General features: G+C 38.1%; 1 protein-coding gene across 1 annotated transcript; it reads left to right on the top strand.

Annotated features, from left to right (window-relative positions):
* Positions 1-1,002: 1,002 nt before the first annotated feature.
* LOC103512917 (putative leucine-rich repeat-containing protein DDB_G0290503) lies at positions 1,003-20,780 on the top strand. Its single transcript, XM_026826173.1, has 14 exons — positions 1,003-1,418; positions 1,637-1,726; positions 10,348-10,701; positions 11,627-11,734; positions 11,882-12,169; positions 12,463-12,744; positions 14,087-14,266; positions 14,836-15,156; positions 15,886-16,127; positions 16,814-16,973; positions 19,176-19,271; positions 19,646-19,696; positions 20,310-20,333; positions 20,712-20,780. Exons 1-14 carry the CDS (start codon positions 1,092-1,094, stop codon positions 20,778-20,780), a joined length of 2,592 nt encoding a protein of 863 aa, XP_026681974.1. The 5' UTR covers positions 1,003-1,091.
* Positions 20,781-23,752: the final 2,972 nt, after the last annotated feature.

The raw sequence follows: 23,752 nt of genomic DNA, 5'->3' as shown, positions 1-23,752 counted from the left end.
GCTGCCCTAGATAACGTTAGGAAAGATGTAAACTTTGTAATTACAATTACATACTTCTCTTAATATATGTGCAGGCGAAAACTGTCCCGACAGAGTGTTTACAGCATATTCCATTTGCAATTACAAAGGTTAACTACTTCCTGCAGTCTGCAGAGTATGTCCGACTTATTGTCTCAGCGACTTTAATCGCTTCCTAAATTCACCTAAATAGGCAGTATTGATGGAAACACACTGCCCTCACGTCACGTGCTCTCATGTCATGTTTACCTTTGCTCACTTTTCATCCGTCTCGTGATGGACATTGTAAAATATGTAAAAGAGGCTCCCAGCTTCACCACAAATCGTGATTTAATTTATTATTGAGATTTTATTGAAAAGAAAAAAAAAAATCAAAACATGAGTGAGTTAGATGGATGAAAAAATTCGAAATTTCAAATGTTTTCCCCACAATTTGTATCACATGAGAAGAGTTCATTGTACTATGAACGAGTGTAGCATTCCACATTCCTGAATCTTGTGTTGAATTTTATTTTTATTTATTATCCAGACCATACTGTCACTTCAAAATTTCAAATCCTATGGTCACTGCTGAGACGAAAATTTCAAATTAAAATTGCTCTACTTTGTCCCTTTATAAAATCCGCCCCGGGCGGGAATCGAACCCGCGGCCTAGCGCTTACAAGGCAGAGGCACTACCAACTAAGCTAACTAGGCTGGCAATGTTTTGTGTTTTGTACCTACTCTGCGTTTCCATTTTTCTGGCCAACAATTTACTGATCTTGATTCTGACTTCGACCTTTCATCTCTTACAATTTTGTTTTAATTCAACAGTTCGAATCTTAAGTAATAATCATACTAATCAAACCTAATTAAATCTAAGGTTATTATGTAAAATATTTTTTATTTAGTTAAGTTACCTATTTCTAATTTGCATCTTCATAAGTACATATCTACTTTATATATATATTTTTTTTTCTCTTTCTTATATCTGACTTGTCTTAGTAAATCCTAATACCTACACCTATACATATTATCTACTCGTATAATTAACATATAGCTATACATACTTTCACCTTTCCTAAAGTCTCATTATGTTAGCTCAGTTCAGTCAAGTGTTTGGAAAATTGTTCAATCTCTTTAGAAGTTTATCTGAAACCACTGCTTCTACTCCTTCTGCTGCTGTTCTTAGTCCTTCTGCTACTGTTCCTAGTCCTTCTGCTACTGTTCTTAGTCCTTCTGCTACTGTTCTTAGTCCTTCTGCTAATCCACCAATAGCATCAACTAACTATAATGTTGATTTGATATGGAATCAAATAGAATCGGCACAATCGATAGAAGATCTGACCGATTTATCCAGAATGATATTTATCAATCGACTCCAATATTTGGACAGCGAACTTCCTGGATTTATGCAATGTGTACGTGTATCATTCATATTTAAGTATTTTATTATTATTTTGTTTTATTCAAATACCTAGTTTCCCATTGTTTTCATCGTCAATTTATTTGGTAGCAATGAAACAACTGCTATACTGCTGCATTAGACTTTCTGGGTCTGTGTCGTAGCATGTCCAATTCGTAGTTAGGTATGTCTCTCATCTCTCATCGAGATTGTTGATTACGTTTATATTTTCAGCCCAAGTGTGCCACCTACTCTTCTCGCGTAGAAGATCTAGAAGCTCAAACCACAATGTTCATAGGTATGATTATGAATGTGGAAAAGAAGGTTTGTTTACAGCATATTCCATTTGCAATTACAAAGGTTAACTACTTCCTGCAGTCTGCAGAGTATGTCCGACTTATTGTCTCAGCGACTTTAATCGCTTCCTAAATTCACCTAAATAGGCAGTATTGATGGAAACACACTGCCCTCACGTCACGTGCTCTCATGTCATGTTTACCTTTGCTCACTTTTCATCCGTCTCGTGATGGACATTGTAAAATATGTAAAAGAGGCTCCCAGCTTCACCACAAATCGTGATTTAATTTATTATTGAGATTTTATTGAAAAGAAAAAAAAAAATCAAAACATGAGTGAGTTAGATGGATGAAAAAATTCGAAATTCTTACGCAACCACCTGTTGACCATCCTACAGAACTACCTGTTGTTCATCCTAAGGAACCACCTGATTATCCTGTGATTCCTGTGCAATCACCTGTTATCCACCCTCAGCAAACACTCGGTGAATATTCTGTGCAACCACCTGATTATCCCAAGAAACCACCTGGTTATCCTGTTACGTGGAGAGAATGGAAGAATAAAAAGAAGTGGAAGGAAAGAAACGAAAGAAGGAATGAAGAAAGGAGTGGAAAAGATTCGAAACAGATGAATAACATATGCAATAAACAGGTAACTGGGGAAGAGGGGGGAAGATAAGAAGTAGGTAATTAATTAAGGAGTCGGAACATAGAAAAACAAGGGATTGATGCATCGTGCCACTCATCCATGCTACTAAAAGCCTTAAGTATACCCTTCCAATATGCGGCAGACCTAATCCATTTACGTACGCATGTAGATGTACACCCTTTACTTTACACCCTTCACTTTGTTCTATATTCTATAAATAATTTCATATCACCCATTAATAGAACAAAACCAATATAGATACCCAGTATACCTAACGCACATCAGATAAGACCAATTAGAGGGGTCCTCAATGACTCTACAGTGTAGACACTAGAAATGTTGCACCGTCGAAAAATTATTAGAAGATATTGAAAGGGGGAAAAAGTCCAAATTCCCAAATTAGAAATCCTCAATTCCCACAGGATCTGTAACACATCCTTGGATAAGTTTGATACCTACGAGTATGTACAGTCGAACCTGTATAATTGGGAATCCAAGGGACCGACAATCCAGGTATTACAATTATAAGTGAAGGGGTCATGATTTTTTTCACGTTTATCCAGGTTTCCCATTTTTGAAAAAAAAAAAAAAAAAAAGTTTCGTCAATTGCCTCTATAGCTATAAAAAAACACGATTATTGATGTAACCAGCTTAAGTTTGGTTAAAAGGTAGCGCGCTTACCTTATAATTGTTAAGTCCGGGTTTGATTCCCGGCCCTTATTCTAAACAGATGTCATTTGTTCTCGGAACGGCCGGCTATCCTCCTTCTCTTTTCTCTTTCGGGAAGATAAGACCACCCAGGGTTGTTACAGTTCCCTCTATCTAAAGAAGGAAAAGAATTATGCCCTCAGGCTCTTAGAAAGAAATGCAAAACAAGTGAGCGAGCACTGTGCTATTCAGTTATATTGCACACCTAATGTTTCCAATAAGAGGAGAGATGTACAGAAACTTCCCGTCCCTTCTTAACACCATCACTATGTAACAACATATTCACTCTGCTCGGTGTTTTTTTAGCATGTTTTTTTCCTCAGTCGAAATTACACATTTCAAGTAAAAACTACGAGAAATGATATTAAATCGGAAACATTTTTTGTGAGTAAGAATAGTGCCGGGTTCACTGACCCCCAATGTCAACTGCAGAGCTCCCTTCATCCCCAACATGGGCTTTTGAGTAAGTAGCAACGACTCTTGAGAAAATTGGTCAGATTCTTGAATTTTCATCAGATGCCCTTCATCCCCAACATGGGCTTTTGAGTAAGTAGCAACGACTCTTGAGAAAATTGGTCAGATTCTTGAATTTTCATCAGATGTTTTTTCTAATCCTAACGAAATAAACTAACCGTAGATCTGTGCAGTCGCCCTTAACACCTATTAGGTAGGTAGTAGTTAGGTAGGTAAGGCTGGTAAGGTACTAATAATTTAGCATTCTATCTTTGAAAAGATCAATCGATCATTCTGTAGTATCTACATGTATATCTCTGTCATATTTGAACCTTTTTCTTTCAAAACTATTTAGCCGGTCTGAAACTATCTGCATTCTTCATTAAACACAATTTAGCCGGTCTGAAGCTATCTGCATTCTGCATTAAACAGAATTTAGCCGGTCTGAAACTATCTGCATTCTGCATTAAACACAATTTAGCCGGTCTGAAACTATCTGCATTCTGCATTAAACACAATTTCGTCAGTCGTTTTCTCTATGTTTACCAGTATAGGTACATAATGTGTATGTAATGTTTCTAATGTTGATGTTTACATTTTGTATGGGCTGAGTCATTATTTTGAGTCACAAGTGAGTACCTACTGCTCTGCACTATGCCAACACTCCGAACTATTTTCATACGCTAATAAGAATGCTAAGATATACGGAATAGGGAGAGAAGGGCTCTAGCTTTGTTCTGATGTATTATTTATTATTGTATCGTTTTATATTCTAGTAGCATCTGTAATTAAAACATGGTAACCTGCTGCCCTAGATAACGTTAGGAAAGATGTAAACTTTGTAATTACAATTACATACTTCTCTTAATACTGTAATTAAAACATGGTAACCTGCTGCCCTAGATAACGTTAGGAAAGATGTAAACTTTGTAATTACAATTACATACTTCTCTTAATACATATGTCTCTCACGCTTTGCTTTCTTCTCTTTCCAAGAATCAGTGAATTTCTTGTTACAACTTGTTTCCGTATAGCTGCGTTTTCCACACTTCAAACCGATGCCGATGGATAATAATAGGTACCTAACAAAGTTTCAGCCATTGGTCCGTGTGTGTGTCTGTCTGTAAACAAAACATCTCGAGAACGGTAAGAGCTAGAGACTTGAAATTTGGTAGGTAGCTGTCAAATGTGACAAGCATGCGACACGAAACGTTTGGTTGAGATAGTTACTGCACTTGGCGGTATTTCGACCGCTTTTGGACAGATTTCGATCGTTTTTTGGCGGTTTTCAGCCATACCGACTAAACGGTTATAGATATTGTAAAAGTTAGGGTAAAAGAACACCCAAATAAGCATCATTCAATAGGATAAGGAAAGTCACACCAGATGTTTTTTTTTTTTTTCCTTGAATAATACTGAAAGAACAAAGTGAGTTCTAAATTTAATGTTTTAGACCTCTGTGTGTCTGTCTGTATGTCTATTTGTTGTGTGATAACCTGATAACTCCAGAAAGGTTGGTCCAGTTTGATACACATCTTCAGGGCATGAAGGAAATTTGCTGATGGGTCTTTAGCTTTTTAGCCCGGTTGAGCCTTCGCGGCAGCGGGGGCTCGCCGCTACTAGTTGAAGGGGTTGCCTTACTAGTGAAAAAGGCTGCTGTACTAGTGAAAAGGGTTGGCTTACTAGTGAAAATGGTTGCCTAAGTAGTGGAAAGGGTTAGCCACTTGTCCATCATATCTACCGGAAATCCAGAATGATTGTTGTCCTCAAAATATTAACTTTCCATTCCATAGCAAATCTGCAGACTTGCAGAGTTTTCATTTCAGCTTTCAGCCAATATTATTCGAGCGGTGTAAATATTGATCTGAAAGTGTTTAGAACTGACGAGCTTAGATAATAGGACGAAATTTTGTGTCTTGTTTATTTTTTTAACAAAAACAAAAGCTGGAAAAGTGTTACTTGTGCTGATTTTAAATTTTTTAATTGTCTCCGTTCAAGATCTTTTGTAAAATGTCTTGGACTTTTTAACTAAAAAGTAAATGCTATGAGAATAATTACTCTCATCTTTGAGTATGTACATAAAGTTCCAGGTAAAGTTAGCTTATGGGGTGGTGATTTAATTATAGTAGTGGTGGGGATTATTAGGATAAATTTAGTTACTGCAGAGTATCTTAATCCCTATGCGCCATCTTGAAATTCCACAGGGGAAAAGAGCTTCAGAAGAGATGAAATCGTCTCAGAAACCGAAAGGAAACCTTCTCTTGATTTCAGACGAATACTCAGTTATTCCACTCCTCTGCTTCTCCACTATTGTTAACCGACACGTTTCTACTAATGACTTTGATTCCTGCTGGTCAATGCTTTCTCAAATTCGTCAGCAATTTCTTATCAGGCAACAATTCGACCGCTGACGATAGCAATAATCGATCGAGAGAAAACGAACACGAATCACTGGAACTTTTTCGGGTAATTACTAGGTATTTCTAACTGGTTATCAGGCAACAATTCGACCGCTGACGATAGCAATAATCGATCGAGAGAAAACGAACACGAATCACTGGAACTTTTTCGGGTAATTATTAGGTACCTATTTCTAACTGAGAACGCATGCGCACAAACACATTACACAACTGGAACTGTTGCCTGCAAGGGAGCTTTGCTCGGGACAGTTGATGTGACGTCATCGCGTACGGGAGCGTATGCCGTGACGTCAGTAAATAAGGCTAACCGGTATTTTTAAATCGATCTATCTCCGGATCTAGAAGTCGTAGAAGAAAAAGAAAAATTCCCTAGTTCCTTATTTTTCAGCTCTTTGATTTTGAAACCTCACCTAAGTAAGCGCGATTGTTCTATTCAATTTCAGAACTCTTTAACCCAGAGATCATCCCTGTTCAGTCAGGATTGGGATAAGGTTCACTTCAATATGTTACGAAGTACTTCCCTCCAGAACTTCTCAGTCAGTCACTTTAACTTCTTCCCCACTGGGTCACATGTTGAGAACGTCTACCGCACTTCAACACCACCTAGGTCACAAATTGAACACAACTACCTTACGTCACTCTCCCCTGAGTCACGATTTGAGAACCACTTCCATGCTTCCCCATCCCCAGAACCACAGGAGAAGCATTGCAGCGAGAAAGATTTGGTGAGTAAGTGTTGAGTGTGGCAATCATTCTGATTAGAATATTAGAAAGAGATCAGATAAATCAGATATTACATTGATCATATAAAATAAATTAATTAAAAAGTGAAAATAAATTATTCCTTTTTGTTTTAGATTGACAGAATATTAGAAAGAGATCAGATAAATCAGATATTACATTGATCATATAAAATAAATTAATTAAAAAGTGAAAATAAATTATTCCTTTGTGTTTTAGATTGATGGATGAATTGAAGCAATCCCAGGACGAAAACCAGCAGCTTAAACTAAGCTTGAATAATATGGAAGTAAGTGAATTGATATACTCTTGAGTCTTGATAGTGGTTGGGTGGGGAAAAATCTCTGTTTCGTTTGTGTTATCTTTATTATTAGGTATCTTTTTGTTTAAATTCTCGAACAATACCGTTCACAACAAAAGTATCCCTAAAAAATTAAATACCAAAACTCCCTTGATGAAATCCCATCCCAAAAATCTACCGAATTAAATCCCTTCCCGAAAAATCCCTCAAAATCCCCCCCCCCATAAAATCCCACTCCAAAAATCTTTCTAATAAAAATCCCACATTTTCGTCTCTCCTCCAGGACGAGTTAAACTCGACCAAACTATCTTACGAAACCAAACTGAAGCAGAAGAATACTGAGCTGACCATTATACGTGATGAGTTGACTCGCTCTACCAACCAGCTCAGAGATCAACTAGACCAGCTCAGTGTGGAGCTGGCTCAATGTCAGGGTACACAAGTCAGACAAATTGATCCGAGAGCTCGAACGAAATGTAAGTGTGGGTAAAATTTGAGTGGGTTAAAACTGTCAAATGTAAGTGTGGGTTAAAAGGGTCAAATGTAAGAGTGGGCAAAACAAAGGCACATGAGTAATAGGGAGTAGTGGTAGTCAGCTTCTAAACGAGGTATAAAGTTACTGAAGTTAACATGAATCAGATTCTAAGTGGAATCTTGAGCCCTTGAATTAGAATTTAATCCAAAATCCGATAAATCCCATTGTTTGGTAGCATGTCCAATAAAGTGACTAAAGTAGGTCTACGTAGGTTAGGGTTGATATTGTTGATAATGGAAACTAATATGTGACAACTTTGTGTTCACAGGTATCCAGACTGAATAAACTTCTGGTGAGTAATGGAACATGGAACGAACAAGTTAATTCCATGTTTTAACCCAATTCTACTTTGATTTGTCTGTATTTCTATATGTCTGTATTTCTATTTTGAAATCTCGAACGGTTTGTCGATTAATCCGATGTCTATTACTTAGATCTACGGAAAAACCGCGTAGGTAATATTGAAGTTATCAACACACCAACCGGTAACACAAAACACCAACCGGTAACACAACACACCAACCGGTTCCCAATGAGTTTGATTTCCTGTCGTTTATTTGCAGGAACGGAAAGAGTCAGATCTGGCCGAGGCTAACAGAAAAGTACACAACTATCATAAGTATTACTGCTGGAGTTTAGTTCAGGTAAGTTTCATTACCTACGAGCTTAACACTTACGTGGACCAGAATCGAACCCGCAACCTAGCGATTCAGTACACATTACTTAGTGTACTGCACTTGACTATACTTGAGGTCTGCAACTCATGGTGAAAGGCACATAGGTAATGCTTCTATGCAAGCGCAGTTAGTTTAACTCAAGAGTCAAGAGGCTCTGAGCAAACCAGTACTCGTATTATTGTTTAATTACAAATTTTCGTTGGTAAATATTTTCTTCAAATTGAATTGATCCCAAAAGCAAAAACAAGGTACGGTATAATAAAATAATATTGTTTAAAGGTACGATAATGTAGGTATAAGCTAATAGCTTGAAGCTAAAAGGTGCAGAAAAATATGGTCATACTGACCCTTCTGTTTAACTATTGGTCAATATTTTCTGTGCGTGAGTGTGGGGTGCAAATGCAAAGTGTGGAGTGTAAAGTGTAACTTGTGAAGTACCAATATTGTGGAGTGTGAAGTGTAGAGTTCTAGAGTTATCCAAGGACCCGCTCTCTGTTTCAGATTGCCAACTTGATGAAGGAAGAGAACTCGTTGCGAGATGAAAACATCAATCTACTCCTACTCATGGAGGAATGCTGTTCAGATAATGAATACTGTGAGGAGAAGCTGAAAGAATACCAGGAGAAACTTAACATGATAGAGGTAATTGATTGCAGGGAGCGAGGTTCAAGTTTTAACTGTAGGATTTTCCATTCAGAGTACCTGTCTGTCTTTCCATCGTGAATATTTCTGTTTGCCCGTCACTCCGTCTCAGGCCAGCCACAGGTAGACCTGACGACAGGTACACCTGATCAGGTCTACCTGATAGTGTGTGTGTTCATCAGGTATCAGGTAGACCTGACAGACGGACCTTTTTAGCCGTACCTGTCAGGTCTACCTGGTAGTGTGTGTGTTCATCAGGTATCAGACATGGAGGAATGCTGTTCAGATAATGAATACTGTGAGGAGAAGCTGAAAGAATACCAGGAGAAACTTAACATGATAGAGGTAATTGATCGCAGGGAGCGAGGTTCAAGTTTTAACTGTAGGATTTTCCATTCAGAGTACCTATCTGTCTTTCCATCGTGAATATTTCTGTTTGCCGTCACTCCGTCTCAGGCCAGCCACAGGTAGACCTGACGACAGGTACACCTGATCAGGTCTACCTGATAGTGTGTGTTCATCAGGTATCCGGTAGACCTGACAGACGGACCTTTTTAGCCGTACCTGTCAGGTCTACCTGATAGTGAGTGGCTGGTCTTTGGCGCAACGCAGCAGTCACACTCCGTTTCACTAGTGTGCAGTGCCCTGTGTTAACTTATATGTTTCACTAGTGTGCAATGCTCTGTGTTAACTTATATACTTATATACCTAAGGGTTTCCTGAAACACGGAGCTATTGGAAGGTACTGAGGTAGTTAGTTTACCGTGCAATGCTAACCATCACATCACTCTGGTTGATCTTGTTGCTTTTCATTACAGAAAGAGATGTCGGAACTCACGATGGATATTGAAAGGAGAAACCAAAGCTTCCAAGAAGAGAAAGCCAAAGTAAGAGCAATTCATAACAGCTAACTCTAACATAACTAACACCTAACGTTTGTTTTTTTCACCATAACTTCTCTCTAACGCTTTGTCCGATTTTGAGGAAATTTGGAAAACACCTATATGTAGGACATTGTTCATGAAATTTTGGGTCCGATTGATACTTTGGGGGGATTTGTATTGGGTTTGAGTTTTGCAGTTCACTGAGCTATTACTCAGCTCCCATTGCGTAGTGGTCACTGCGCTCGCCTTGCACGCGGAGACCGATTTATCCAGAATGATATTTATCAATCGACTCCAATATTTGGACAGCGAACTTCCTGGATTTATGCAATGTGTACGTGTATCAATCATATTTAAGTATTTTATTATTATTTTGTTTTATTCAAATACTTTCCCATTGTTTTCATCGTCAATTTATTTGGTAGCAATGAAACAACTGCTATACTCTGCTGCATTAGACTTTCTGAGTCTGTGTCGTAGCATGTCCATTTCGTAGTAGGTATGCCTCTCATCTCTCATCGAGATTGTTGATTACGTTTATATTTTCAGCCCAAGTGTGCCACCTACTCTTCTCGTGTAGAAGATCTAGAAGCTCAAACCACAATGTTCATAGGTATGATTATGAATGTGGAAAAGAAGGTGGAATCTGACCAGATGAAACATGACGCGAAATCTGATGGTCATCTTACGCAACCACCTGTTGACCATCCTACAGAACTACCTGTTGTTCATCCTAAGGAACCACCTGATTATCCTGTGATTCCTGTGCAACCACCTGTTGGTCATCCTATGCAATCACCTGTTATCCACCCTCAGCAAACACTAGGTGAATATTCTGAGCAACCACCTGATTATCCCAAGAAACCACCTGGTTATCCTGTTACGTGGAGAGAATGGAAGAATAAGAAGAAGTGGAAGGAAAGAAACGAAAGGAGGAATGAAGAAACGAGTGGAAAAGATTCGAAACAGATGAATAACATATGCAATAAACAGGTAACTGGGGAAGAGGGGGAAGATAAGAAGTAGGTAATTAATTAAGGAGTTGGAACATAGAAAAACAAGGGATTGATGCATCGTGCCACTCATCCGTGATGCTACTAAAAGTCGCGCGCCTAAAATACCTATTATACCTACCGCACAGATAAGAAAAATTAGAGAGGTCCTCAATGACTCTACAGTCTCTACACTAGAAATGTTGCACCATCGAAAAAGTATTAGAAGATATTGAAAGGGGGAAAAAGTCCAAATTCCCAAATTAGAAATCCTCAATTCCCACAGGATCTGTAACACATCCTTGGATAAGTTTGATACCTACGAGTATGTACAGTCAAACCTGTATAATTGGGAATCCAAGGGACCGACAATCCAGGTATTACAATTATAAATGAAGGGGTCATGATTTTTTTCACGTTTATCCAGGTTTCCCATTTAGACCGGGTCCCACTGAGACAGGTTTGACTGTATCCCTATCCTACCGGATAAGTTTGATACCTACGAGTATGTACAGTCGAACCTGTATAATTGGGAATCCAAGGGACCGACAATCCAGGTATTACAATTATAAGTGAAGGGGTCATGATTTTTTTCACGTTTATCCAGGTTTCCCATTTAGACGGGTCCCACTGAGACAGGTTTGACTGTATCCCTATCCTACCTTATCATTTCTCCCATATATGTAGGTACAAAAATATACCTACCCTTCTCCTTATTTTCCCTCACCCCCTTTATCTCCCCCTCCCCCTCGTATCCTCTCTTGGTGTGTGTTCATCAGGTATCCGGTAGACCTGACAGACGGACCTTTTTAGCCGTACCTGTCAGGTCTACCTGATAGTGAGTGGCTGGTCTTTGGCGCAACGCAGCAGTCACACTCGGTTTCACTAGTGTGCAATGCTCTGTGTTAACTTATATGTTTCACTAGTGTGCAATGCTCTGTGTTAACTTATATGTTAAGTGTTCACAAATGATGACACTTTATAAGAAGAGAATCGAACAGGTTAAACATCTACTTGAAACCAAAACTTACGAGGTAAATGTTTCTATACTGAGGTCTAGTACCTACATAACATAAGTTTCAAAGGGCTTAAAACTTTGGGAGCTTCGTACGTGCCTTTTTTTGTGTGTGAATTCTAAGGCATACCTACAATTTTTGAAAATTTATAAATCGTTATTACAGATTTCAAATTTAGAAAAGAACATCAATCTATTCGAAGACAAACTGAACCAAGCTGAAAAAGATAAAGACAATGCATTGAATGAACTAGAGAGTATAAAGACTGAAAATAAAGACCTCACAGAAACAACCAGAAGATTAACAGAGACCACTGCACAGTTGGAAACATCACTTGGTGAATCTAAAGCCCAAATGACAACCCTGTGTGAAACCTTGACATTAGTAAGGGATGAATTGAAGCAATCCCAGGACGAAAACCAGCAGCTTAAACTAAGCTTGAATAATATGGAAGTAAGTGAATTGATATACTCTTGATAGTGGTTGGATGGGGAAAAATCTCTGCTTCGTTTGTGTTATCTTTATAATTAGGTATTATCTTTTTGTTTGAATTCTCGAACAATATACCGTTCACAACAAAAGTATCCCTAAAAAATTAAATACCAAAACTCCCTTGATGAAATCCCATCCCAAAAATCTACCGAATTAAATCCCTTCCCGAAAAATCCCTCAAAATCCCCCCCCCCATAAAATCCCACTCCAAAAATCTTTCTAATAAAAATCCCACATTTTCGTCTCTCCTCCAGGACGAGTTAAACTCGACCAAACTATCTTACGAAACCAAACTGAAGCAGAAGAATACTGAGCTGACCATTATACGTGATGAGTTGACTCGCTCTACCAACCAGCTCAGAGATCAACTAGACCAGCTCAGTGTGGAGCTGGCTCAATGTCAGGGTACACAGGAGGCGTGGCATACGGAGCTCGATATGGTCAGGACTGAGCTGAAGTGTAAGAATGAATTGAGCCGAGTCCTGGAGGAACAACATCAGCGGCTCAATTTGAGCTACGAGGCACTTTATAAAGAAGTAAGAATGGATGGACAGAATTAAACAGAAAGAACCATCCATAAGGGGAATTGTATTATGAATGGTTCTTTTCTGGTTAATGCTGTCCAGATACGAGTATGTGAAGCATACGAAAGAATGGAAAATGGACCGCGTAAGTGGGACGACATTGTTTTGAATACAAACTTGCAAGGCTTTTCGTTCATTTAATTTCCTACAACTTGAATTCTTACAATTTCTTTGGTTTGGTGGATGTGTAGTAATCCCATTGTTTTTGTATGCACATTGCATAACCACAATTTTACACGGCGCTCATACAAATACAACTTGAACTATTAGGGTACGATTTCTAGCTATGTACTATAACACATTGGGGGGTTCCATTCCATACTTTACAGCAGTGGTTCTCAAACTTTTTTTGCATGGCGCCCCCTTTGGGCATATTCTCATTTTTTCACGCCCCCCCCCCCCACCTTACCCAAACCCCCCCTCGGTATATTATTTTTACCTATGGGTTTTATGGAATAACAAAACGAGAATTTGAAACTTTGAGATTTTTTTTTGTATATTGAAGTAAGTAGGTTACCTATTTATAGGTTTTATGAAATAACAAAACGAACCAACCTCAGTGGCTCAAGCAGTTAGCGCGGGAGGAATTTCAGAACTGGAGGTTTATAGAAAAAGCTCGCGCCCCCCCTAATTTGTCTCCATGCCCCCCCAGGGGGGCGCGCCCCCCAGTTTGAGAACCTCTGCTTTACAGTGTAATGATAAGTGTAAAGTTTACACTTATTCTTTATTCTCATCAATAGGTTCCTATTCACAGTGGGTACTTGAGATTTTTAACTTACTTTCTTATCTCTCTCTCTCTTTCTCTCTCTCTCTCTCTCTCTCTCTCTCGCTCTATATTATTATTTTCTTTCAATCTTTTGCCATATTTTAATTTGATTCGTCAACTTAACAGAGTAGGTAACCCGGATATTTTCCCTCAGTTCACAGACGCCATGGCTGAACTGACCGAGCGAAAAGAAGAACTCTCGGAGGAATTTCAGAACTGGAGGTTTATAGAAAAAGCTCGCGCCCCCCCTGATTTGTCTCCATGCCTCCCCCCAGGGGGGCGAGCCCCCCAGTTTGAGAACCTCTGCTTTACAGTGTAATGATAAGTGTAAAGTTTACACTTATTCTCATCAATATCAATAGGTTCCTATTCACAGTGGATCCTTGAGATTTTTAACTTACTTTCTTATCTCTCTCTCTCTCTCTCTCTCTCTCTCGCTCTTTATTATTATTTTCTTTCAATCTTTTGCCATATTTTAATTTGATTCGTCAACTTAACAGAGTAGGTAACCCGGATATTTTCCCTCAGTTCACAGACACCATGGCTGAACTGACCGAGCGAAAAGAAGAACTTTCCCAACTAAACGAAGCCATGACTAAAATGAAGCAGCACAATGAAGTATTGAAGCAGATTGAAGTGGACTTCAAAACACGGGAACAGAATTTAGAACAAGTTGTGCTGGAGAAATTGAAGTCGTTTGAATCCGAGGTTTGAATTAATAAAGAATGAAAAGAAGAACACCAGTAACTAATTAATACTCTTCACATAAAATACTGGTGTTCTTCTTTTTAAAATGAATCTTCACAAAGTCACGTCAGAATCTATCAGTATGGATAAAACACCTTTTTTTTCAATTCCAGTTTAGATCGTGGACTTCAAAACACGGGAACAGAATTTAGAACAAGTTGTGCTGGAGAAATTGAAGTCGTTTGAATCCGAGGTTTGAATTAATAAAGCATGTAAAGAAGAGTACCAGTAACTAATTAATACTCTTCACATATGTAAGTTACTGGTGTTCTTCTTTTTAAAATGAATCTTCACAAAGTCACGTCAGAATCTATCAGTATGGATAAAACACTTTTCTTTAATTCCAGTTTAGATTGGGGTTTATCAAGTTTAATCTTGGATCAATCAGATATAGCTACCTACATACAAAATCAAAGACGTGACTTAAACATCCCTTGTTTACCTACATAACATACCTAGGAAATATCCTATAATGCGAGGAGGAACTATTTTGATAAATTTACTATGGAATTCGTTACTATCCGTTTCAGGTTTTGGAAAAAACCGAAACAATCAGCCGTCTGGAAGAACAAAATAACAAACATGAGATTCAAATCAAACAGCTAAGTGAACAAATTGAAGTTCAAAGTAAAGATATCAATCAACTACGTGAAAACATTCAAGTTAAAAATGAACAAATCAAACAACTCCGGGAAGATATATACGTAAAGAATGAAGAAATTACTCGACTAAATGAAGATATTCAAGTTAAAAATGAAGAGATTTCTCGATTGAAAGACAAACTAACCACCGTGGAGTATGCTGACAATAGTATGAACACTGGATATGATATACTGTGTACGGATAAGAAAGTAAGTAGACAAAATACCTTGTAGCCAGCTTGGTTAACTTAGGGGATAGCGTCTGACTTGTAAGCTTTTAGGTCAATGGTTTGATTCTCGTCCGGGGCGAAATTTATCCTAATTAGATAAGGCTCTCTCTCGGAATAAGACTGATGGCTATCTCTTCTCTCTTCGATTTCGGGATGGTAATACCTACCTCAGTAGTTAGAGTTCCATCTATCAAACCTCTTTGAAAAATCTTATCTTTTCAGACAGTAAGATGGGTTACTATTTTACACAAGTTATGTTTAGCAATACTTATTTTACGTGTCCAGGATCACCAAACAAATTACTATTGAACTTGATACTATTGTATGTAATTATGTATCAAGGGCTAAACATAACTCAAGTAAGAAGATATTTATAAAGGATGTCTAAATTCAGATAATCCCGCTTGATCAAAACTAGAGAATGAATCCAGATGATCCTCTTCCATTGGATCTTCCATACATTGTAGAGCTAGAGGAGAAGAATTTTGAAAATTTGGACCGATTGCAATACTTTCTCATTACCTTGTATAGGTTCCCTATACGTAAGGGTAATAGAAAGTAAAAAAAGAAGAAGAAGAAGAACTTGATACTATTGTATGTAATTATGTATCAAGGGCTAAACATAACTCTAGTAAGATGACATTTATAAAGGATGTCTAAATTAAATAAATTCATTAATAGTGATAAGTTGGCTTTTTCCTATTTTCAGTCCCCAGACACCACCAGTATAATAAACGCCCAGGAGATCCTGTCTCTACTGGAAATCAACTCTGCGCATTGTAAGCGCTACCACGCGCTAGAGAAAGCATACAGAGAGTTGTCCTTAGAATGTTCTGCGCTACATCGTACTCTGAGCGCGTCACCTGCGCTAAGCGCGCCCCCTAGCGCGTGTCTGTCTAACGAGTGTAGCGCCTATGTGAGTCAAATCAAGAAGCTGAGTGAGGAAAACAAGTGAGTATGGGACATTATGATGATGAGTTAATCACATTAATGATAGTAAAAAAATTGAGTTTCTAAAAACAATTTTTTTGGTCAACCATTTAGATACTGACCACGCGGCACGTTACTTAACTTCAGTGATCCATCAGAAACTGAATTGAATGTGCTATATCGTTATGTCTATCCTTGTAAATTGCTCTTTTTCATTACAACAAAAATTGTCCCCTTATTGTTTTGAAAAATAAATTTTGGGAAATGAAAATAACCTAAAGTGTTCACACTTAGGCTCATTTCACACTGAGCGGATTTTTACCGCCTGCAAAATCCGCGATTTCTTTCACACACAGCGGTTTACATTTACGTAGGTAACACTTCAACTTCTAATATGACTACTAAAATACTCCACAAGGTCAAATACTAAACGTGGCATATTATTCTCTATTATTATCAAACACCATCGTCCCCCATTATAATCAAATACTCGACAAAGTCAAATACTAAATGTGGCATATTATTCTCTATTATTATCAAACACCATCGTCCCCCATTATAATCAAATACTCCACAAAGTCAAATACTAAATGTGGCATATTATTCTCTATTATTATCAAACACCATCGTCCCCCATTATCAAATACTACTCAAAGTCAAATACTAAACGTGGCATCTCTATTATACCATGACCTACTCTCCCCAAGGTCATCTAGACTGTCCTACAACAAGGAGCCAAGGACACAGGTCAAGGACACTCATGATGCGTTCAAGCGAAGACTTCTAGAGGAAGGCCAAGACGTCATCACCCGAAGACACTCAAAAGTTGCCATGGGAAACCAAGAACATCAAAACAAATCGCCCAGGGTGGGTGGGATGGGTTACAAAGGCCCCAGGGGTGGGATGGGTTAACCTAATCCATGTTGTAGCTTTAGGAGCCTCGCTTATGTCTCATACATAATTCAAAGGCTTGTGCAAGTGCATTTGAGAAAATTACAGGGTAGGAAGTGGGTTTCGAAGTTTATATATCTGGGTTTCTTCAATTCATTATGAGGACTTGGAGAGTTGAAGAGAAAGGAGTAAGGAGGAAATAATAAATAATGATAAGGAAAAACTCCAACACATGGGTTCCTAACATGGTCTGTGAGGAGGTTTCCCCCAGGGGTGGGATGGGTTAACCTAATCCATGTTGTAGCTTTAGGAGCCTCGCTTATATCTCATACATAATTCAAAGCCTTGTGCAAGTGCATTTGAGGAAATTACAGGGTAGGAAGTGGGTTTCGAAGTTTATATCTGGGTTTCTTCAATTCATTATGAGGACTTGGAGATTTGAAGAGAAAGGAGTAAGGAGGAAATAATGATAAGGAAAAACTCCAACACATGGGTTCCTAACATGGTCTGTGAGGAGGTTTTAAATGGTCCGCAGTGCCAATCTTGTGAGATTTTCCGTTTTGAAATTCAAAGCCATCCGCAGCTTATGCCCAGCAATAGTCCTAAACTAAAATGGACGCGGCACACAAGGGATCAAGAAGAGACCGCCTTAACATATTATGCCCAACTGGGAACCCCTGTTTTAACACATCCTACATAAAATATCTATCTGACATGAATGTGATTAGAATGAGAATTGTCTGTGTTATAGCATGTCCTATGTCCTGCACGTAATGTTCTTGCAATACAAGTATCCAAATCGAGAAAATTTCAAGATTTTATTAAAGGGGGGCCAAGAGTCCAAACAGTAATGTACCGGGGGGATGCTCAGAAATTAAACCCGAGGGGTGGGCCCAGGCCCCCTAGCCTCCACTGAATACAGCCCTGGTGTGTACCTATGGATTTATGCACGTAAGTAGGGATGTACCTAATGCATCTAGGTAAGTGAAACTTTTTTTTTTTTTTTTTTTTTTTTTTTCCTTGAATAATACTGAAAGAACAAAGTGAGTTCTAAATTTAATGTTTTAGACGTCTGTATGTCTATTTGTTGTGTGATAATGATAACTCTAGAAAGGTTGGTCCAGTTTGATACACATCTTCAGGGCATGAAGGAAATTTGCTGATGGGTCTTTAGCTTTTTAGCCCGGTTGAGCCTTCGCGGCAGCGGGGGCTCGCCGCTACTAGTTGAAGGGGTTGCCTTACTAGTGAAAAAGGCTGCTGTACTAGTGAAAAGGGTTGGCTTACTAGTGAAAATGGTTGCCTAAGTAGTGAAAAGGTTTGGCTACTTGTCCATCATATCTACCGGAATGATTGTTGTCCTCAAAATATTAACTTTCCATTCCATAGCAAATCTGCAGACTTGCAGAGTTTTCATTTCAGCTTTCAGCCAATATTATTCGAGCGGTGTAAATATTGATCTGAAAGTGTTTAGAACTGACGAGCTTAGATAATAGGACGAAATTTTGTGTCTTGTTTATTTTTTTAACAAAAACAAAAGCTGGAAAAGTGTTACTTGTGCTGATTTTAAATTTTTTAATTGTCTCCGTTCAAGATCTTTTGCAAAATGTCTTGGATTTTTTTTAACTAAAAACTAAATGCTATGAGAATAATTACTCTCATCTTTGAGTATGTACATAAAGTTCCAGGTAAAGTTAGCTTATGGGGTGGTGGTTTATTTATAGTAGTGGTGGGGATTATTAGGATAAATTTAGTTACTGCAGAGTATCTTAATCCCTATCTTTGCTTGTTTTTAAAAAAAAAAAAAAAAACAAAAAAAAACAAAAAAACAAAGTTTCGTCAATTGCCTCTATAGCTATAAAAAAAAACACGATTATTGAAGTAACCAGCTTAAGTTTGGTTAAAAGGAAGCGCGCCTACCTTGTAATTGTTAAGTACGGGTTTGATTCCCGGCCTTTATTCTAAACAGATGTCATTTATTCTCGGAACGACCAGTTTTCTTGTATCCTGTCCTCCTTTTCTTTTCTCGACGATAAGACCACCCACGGTTGTTACAGCTCCCTCTATCAAATTCTATCTAAAGAAGGAAAAGAATTGTGCTCTCTGCTCTCTTTGAAAGAAATGCAAAACAAGTGAGTGAGCACTGTGCTATTCAGTTATATATTGCACACCTAATGTTAGATTGATAATCATCAGCAGACAATTTCCGTCATGGAGGATTCCCTCAAACTTTATGAAAATGATGTTTCCTATTTGGAGAACAACATACAAGCTCTGGTAAGTTTATCCGTATCTTCTACCATTTCCCAAATCTATTTGATGACGTTTCCATCTTGTATTCTACTCCTCCATTTCCGTCGAGCGCAGGTTCAATCCCAGCCGTGGTGGGGAATTTTATCCTCACTTATTTAACAATTTACCGACAGTGATACATACTTAGAGCTCTAAGAGTTGGGTGGCAGAGAACGCCTTTTGCCAACCTCTCCTCCGCTTAGTTGTTAGCTTAGACTCGAAGTCTATTATTAATCAGGTGGGTGTATTGAGAGAACGCCTTTTGCCAACCTCTCCTCCGCTTAGTTGTTAGCTTAGACTCGAAGTCTATTATTAATCAGGTGGGTGTATTGGTATTGTTCTCTATTCTAATGTTTCAGAGAAACAAAAGTCAAGAGTCAGACAAATTGATCCGAGAGCTCGAACGAAATGTAAGTGTGGGTAAAATTTGAGTGGGTTAAAATTGTCAAATGTAAGTGTGGGTTATAAGGGTCAAATGTAAGAGTGGGCAAAACAAAGACACATGAGTAATAGGGAGGAGTGCTAGTCAGCTTCTAAACGAGGTATATTCAGAGAAACAAAAGTCAAGAGTCAGACAAATTGATCCGAGAGCTCGAACGAAATGTAAGTGTGGGTAAAATTTGAGTGGGTTAAAACTGTCAAATGTAAGTGTGGGTTAAAAGGGTCAAATGTAAGAGTGGGCAAAATTTGAGTGGGTTAAAATTGTCACATGTAAGTGTGGGTTAAAAGGGTCAAATGTAAGTGTGGGTTAAAAGGGTCAAATGTAAGAGTGGGCAAAACAAAGGCACATGAGTAATAGGGAGTAGTGGTAGTCAGCTTCTAAACGAGGTATAAAGTTACTGAAGTTAACATGAATCAGATTCTAAGTGGAATCTTGAGCCCTTGAATTAGAATTTAATCCAAAATCCGATAAATCCCATTGTTTGGTAGCATGTCCAATAAAGTGACTAAAGTAGGTCTACGTAGGTTAGGGTTGATATTGTTGATAATGGAAACTAATATGTGACAACTTTGTGTTCACAGGTATCCAGACTGAATAAACTTCTGGTGAGTAATGGAACATGGAACGAACAAGTTAATTCCATGTTTTAACCCAATTCTACTTTGATTTGTCTGTATTTCTATATGTCTGTATTTCTATTTTGAAATCTCGAACGGTTTGTCGATTAATCCGATGTCTATTACTCAGATCTACGGAAAAACCGCGTAATAAGTACCTATTGAAGTTATCAACACACCAACCGGTAACACAAAACACCAACCGGTAACACAACACACCGCCCTTGAATTAGAATTTAATCCAAAATCCGATAAATCCCATTGTTTGGTAGCATGTCCAATAAAGTGACTAAAGTAGGTCTACGTAGTTTAGGGTTGATATTGTTGATAATGGAAACTAATATAATGACAACTTTGTGTTCACAGGTATCCAGACTGAATAAACTTCTGGTGAGTAACGGAACATGGAACGAACAAGTGAATTCCATGTTTTAACCCAATTCTACTTTGATTTGTCTGTATTTCTATATCTTTGTTTTGAAATCTCGAACGGTTTGTCGATTAATCCGATGTCTATTACTTAGATCTACGGAAAAACCGCGTAGGTAACCACTAGAATACGTGGAAATAATTTAAAGCTCATATACCTACAGGAAGGATACTGCAATGGTGATGGTGACCTATAAAATAAAAAAAACCGCTTTTATATCCCCCTCCCCTCTCCTCCTACCATCAATGGAGGTGGATATTCCCCTCTCCGACCTTCATGGATGTGGCTATCCCCCTTCTCCGGCCTTCATGGATGTGGCTATCCCCCTTCTCCGGCCTTCATGGATGTGGCTATCCCCTCTCCTATGTCCCTTCATTGGAGGTGGCTATAGAGATGGCGTTATATTACTGACCACTGCAGCAGTGGGGACAATTTCTGCCGGGATTGTTATCAGATTAATATTTTTATTTTTTCCTGGGTAGGTAATGTATCTGGGTACGTACGAGTAGAATGTGGGTAGGTGTGTGCTCTGATTAAAATAATAATAATTATAAAACGATGATATTATGGCCTATTTGAACTGTTAGTGCGGATAAGTTTAACTTAATGAAAGCCGTTAATGAGCTTTATTTCTCTGTAATTTATATTCACTTTTTATGTATGTTATAACGTCATCGTCATATGATAATGAACTAAATAAGAACAATTAAATAATCAACCCTCTACAGTATACATAATTATGTGTAGTAAAATATTTGTCCAATTTTAAGTCATCACTTCAGCAGTCCCATCAGAACCGCTGTCTATTCCAAATAGGAAAACCTCTCTCTCTCTCTCTCTCTCTCTCTCTCTCTCTCTCTCTCTCTCTCTCTCTCTCTCTCTCTCTCTTTCTCTCTCTTGATCCCTTTGTTCCCGTTTTCTTTGTTTATTTCCTCTCCTATTCTCTATCTTTCATCGCTCTCTTGCTCTCTTTATTCTTTGACTTTCCGACAGTTAGCTTCTTACTTGGCTTTTTCTTTCCTTTTAATTCTTTCTATCTTTCTCTCCTCCTTTTTTTCTTTTCTCTCTCTCTCTCTCTCTCTTTCTTCTCGTCTTCTCTTGTCTCTTCTTTTTCCTTTCTTTTTAAATCTTTCTCCTCTTTTTCTTTAATTCAGAGCGGACTCATTTTAAGCTCATCAAGATGATTATGCTCCTTGAAAACTTTTGTATTGTTTTCAACTTGTTTTCATCTCTTTCAAATAAATCCGTCCCGTTTTTTATAACAAATATTATTACTTCATTATAGACGTACAAACATAATTATTGAAATTATAAGCTGTGAAAGAATGCACAATATTCTGACAGTAGTTGCTCTGTGTTAACTTATATGTTTCACTAGTGTGCAATGCTCTGTGTTAACTTATATGTTTCACTAGTGTGCAATGCTCTGTGTTAACCTTATATACCTAAGGGTTTCCTGAAACACGGAGCTATTGGAAGGTACTGAGTTAGTTAGTTCACCGTGTAATGCTAACCACCACATCACTCTGGTTGATCTTGTTGCTTTCCATTACAGAAAGAAATGTCGGAACTCACGATGGATATTGAAAGGAGAAACCAAAGCTTCCAAGAAGAGAAAGCCAAAGTAAGAGCGATCCATAACAGCTAACTCTAACATAACTAACACCTAACGTTTGGTTGTTTCATCATAACTTCTCTCTAACGCTTTGTCCGATTGTGAGGAAATTCTGAAAACACCTATATGTAGGACATTGTTCATGAAATTTTGGGCGCGATTGATACTTTGGGGGGATTTGTATTGGGTTTGAGTTTTGCAGTTCACTGAGCTATTAGTTATCTAATTGCACCTAATATTATTATGTTCATAATAACAGATATCTCTTGATAGATGTAAAAGAAATAACTTATAGGTACCTACTCTTCACTGGGTTGGTAGGGTATTTTTATTTATAGAAAAACAGACATGTTTTGCCCACTGGGCATCATCAGTAATGTGCAATGTCTTCAAAAGTTTATATGGACATTTTTCTTTGTTATAATATCCCTGTTTACACACTGATGATGCCCAGTGGGCGAAACATGTCTGTTTTTCTATAAATAAAAATACCCTACCAAAACAGTGAAGAGTATAAGTTATTTCTTTTACATCTATTGTTATGGAACTTCACAAAGTTACTGAGCCTTCCATCATGAGATATCTCTTGTCTTATTGAGATATTGGGAAAATCCTACAATGCTGCAGTGAGTACCAAAGTTGTGATATAATAACACAAAGAAACTGCATTTACATTTTTTTTTATCTAATTGCACCTAATATTATTATGTTCATAATAACAGATATCTCTTGTTCTTACATGTGCAGAGTGCTGATGCAACAGCCAAATTGAGAGCAGAGAATGAGAGTCTGAAAGTTCAATGTGAGGTGCAGACCAGTGAGGCAGCCAAGTGTTCACAAATGATGACACTTTATAAGAAGAGAATCGAACAGGTTAAACATCTACTTGAAACCAAAACTTACGAGGTAAATGTTTCCATACTTAGTTCAAGTACCTACATAACATAAGTTTCAAACTTTTTTTAAAGAGGTTTGACAGAGGGAACTGTAACTGCTAGGGTCTTATCGTCCCGAAATCGAAGAGAGAAGGAAGACAGGATAGGAGGAAAGCCAGCCGTTCCGAGAACGAACATTATCCCATCAGGATAAAATCCGCCCCGGGCGGGAATCGAACTTTTAAATATTGTCGCATGTGTAGGGTGGTTTGTTCTTTACATTCTTAAGTTCAACATCCTTTGAATTGTACTCACTTTCTCGGAACGTTCAACGTTCAAAACATAAGTTCTTGTTACAGCAGGGTGAATGCGCCAGGTAAAAAGTAAGAAAGCATACGAAGTGGTATGGATGAGCATAGGACGCTGTCATAATTGGTCTTTTATTGGTAAGTATTCTGTTAAGGGGGAATACCTACCAAGAAAGGAC

Source organism: Diaphorina citri, unplaced genomic scaffold (assembly GCF_000475195.1).
Source record: "Diaphorina citri unplaced genomic scaffold, Diaci psyllid genome assembly version 1.1 scaffold38, whole genome shotgun sequence".
Classification (NCBI taxonomy): domain Eukaryota; kingdom Metazoa; phylum Arthropoda; class Insecta; order Hemiptera; family Psyllidae; genus Diaphorina; species Diaphorina citri.
The sequence above is the reverse complement of the archived record's forward strand: the minus strand, read 5'-3'. Positions and strand labels throughout refer to the sequence as shown.

Excerpts from the sequence above, each read along its gene's own strand:
- LOC103512917 (XM_026826173.1), top strand. The coding sequence starts at position 1,092 with ATGTTAGCTCAGTTCAGTCAAGTGTTTGGAAAATTGTTCAATCTCTTT. Across the intron at positions 1,727-10,347 it reads TTATGAATGTGGAAAAGAAG|GTGGAATCTGACCAGATGAA; the intron begins GTTTGTTTACAG and ends GTGGAAAAGAAG. Across the intron at positions 12,745-14,086 it reads ACGAGGCACTTTATAAAGAA|TTCACAGACACCATGGCTGA; the intron begins GTAAGAATGGAT and ends ATTTTCCCTCAG.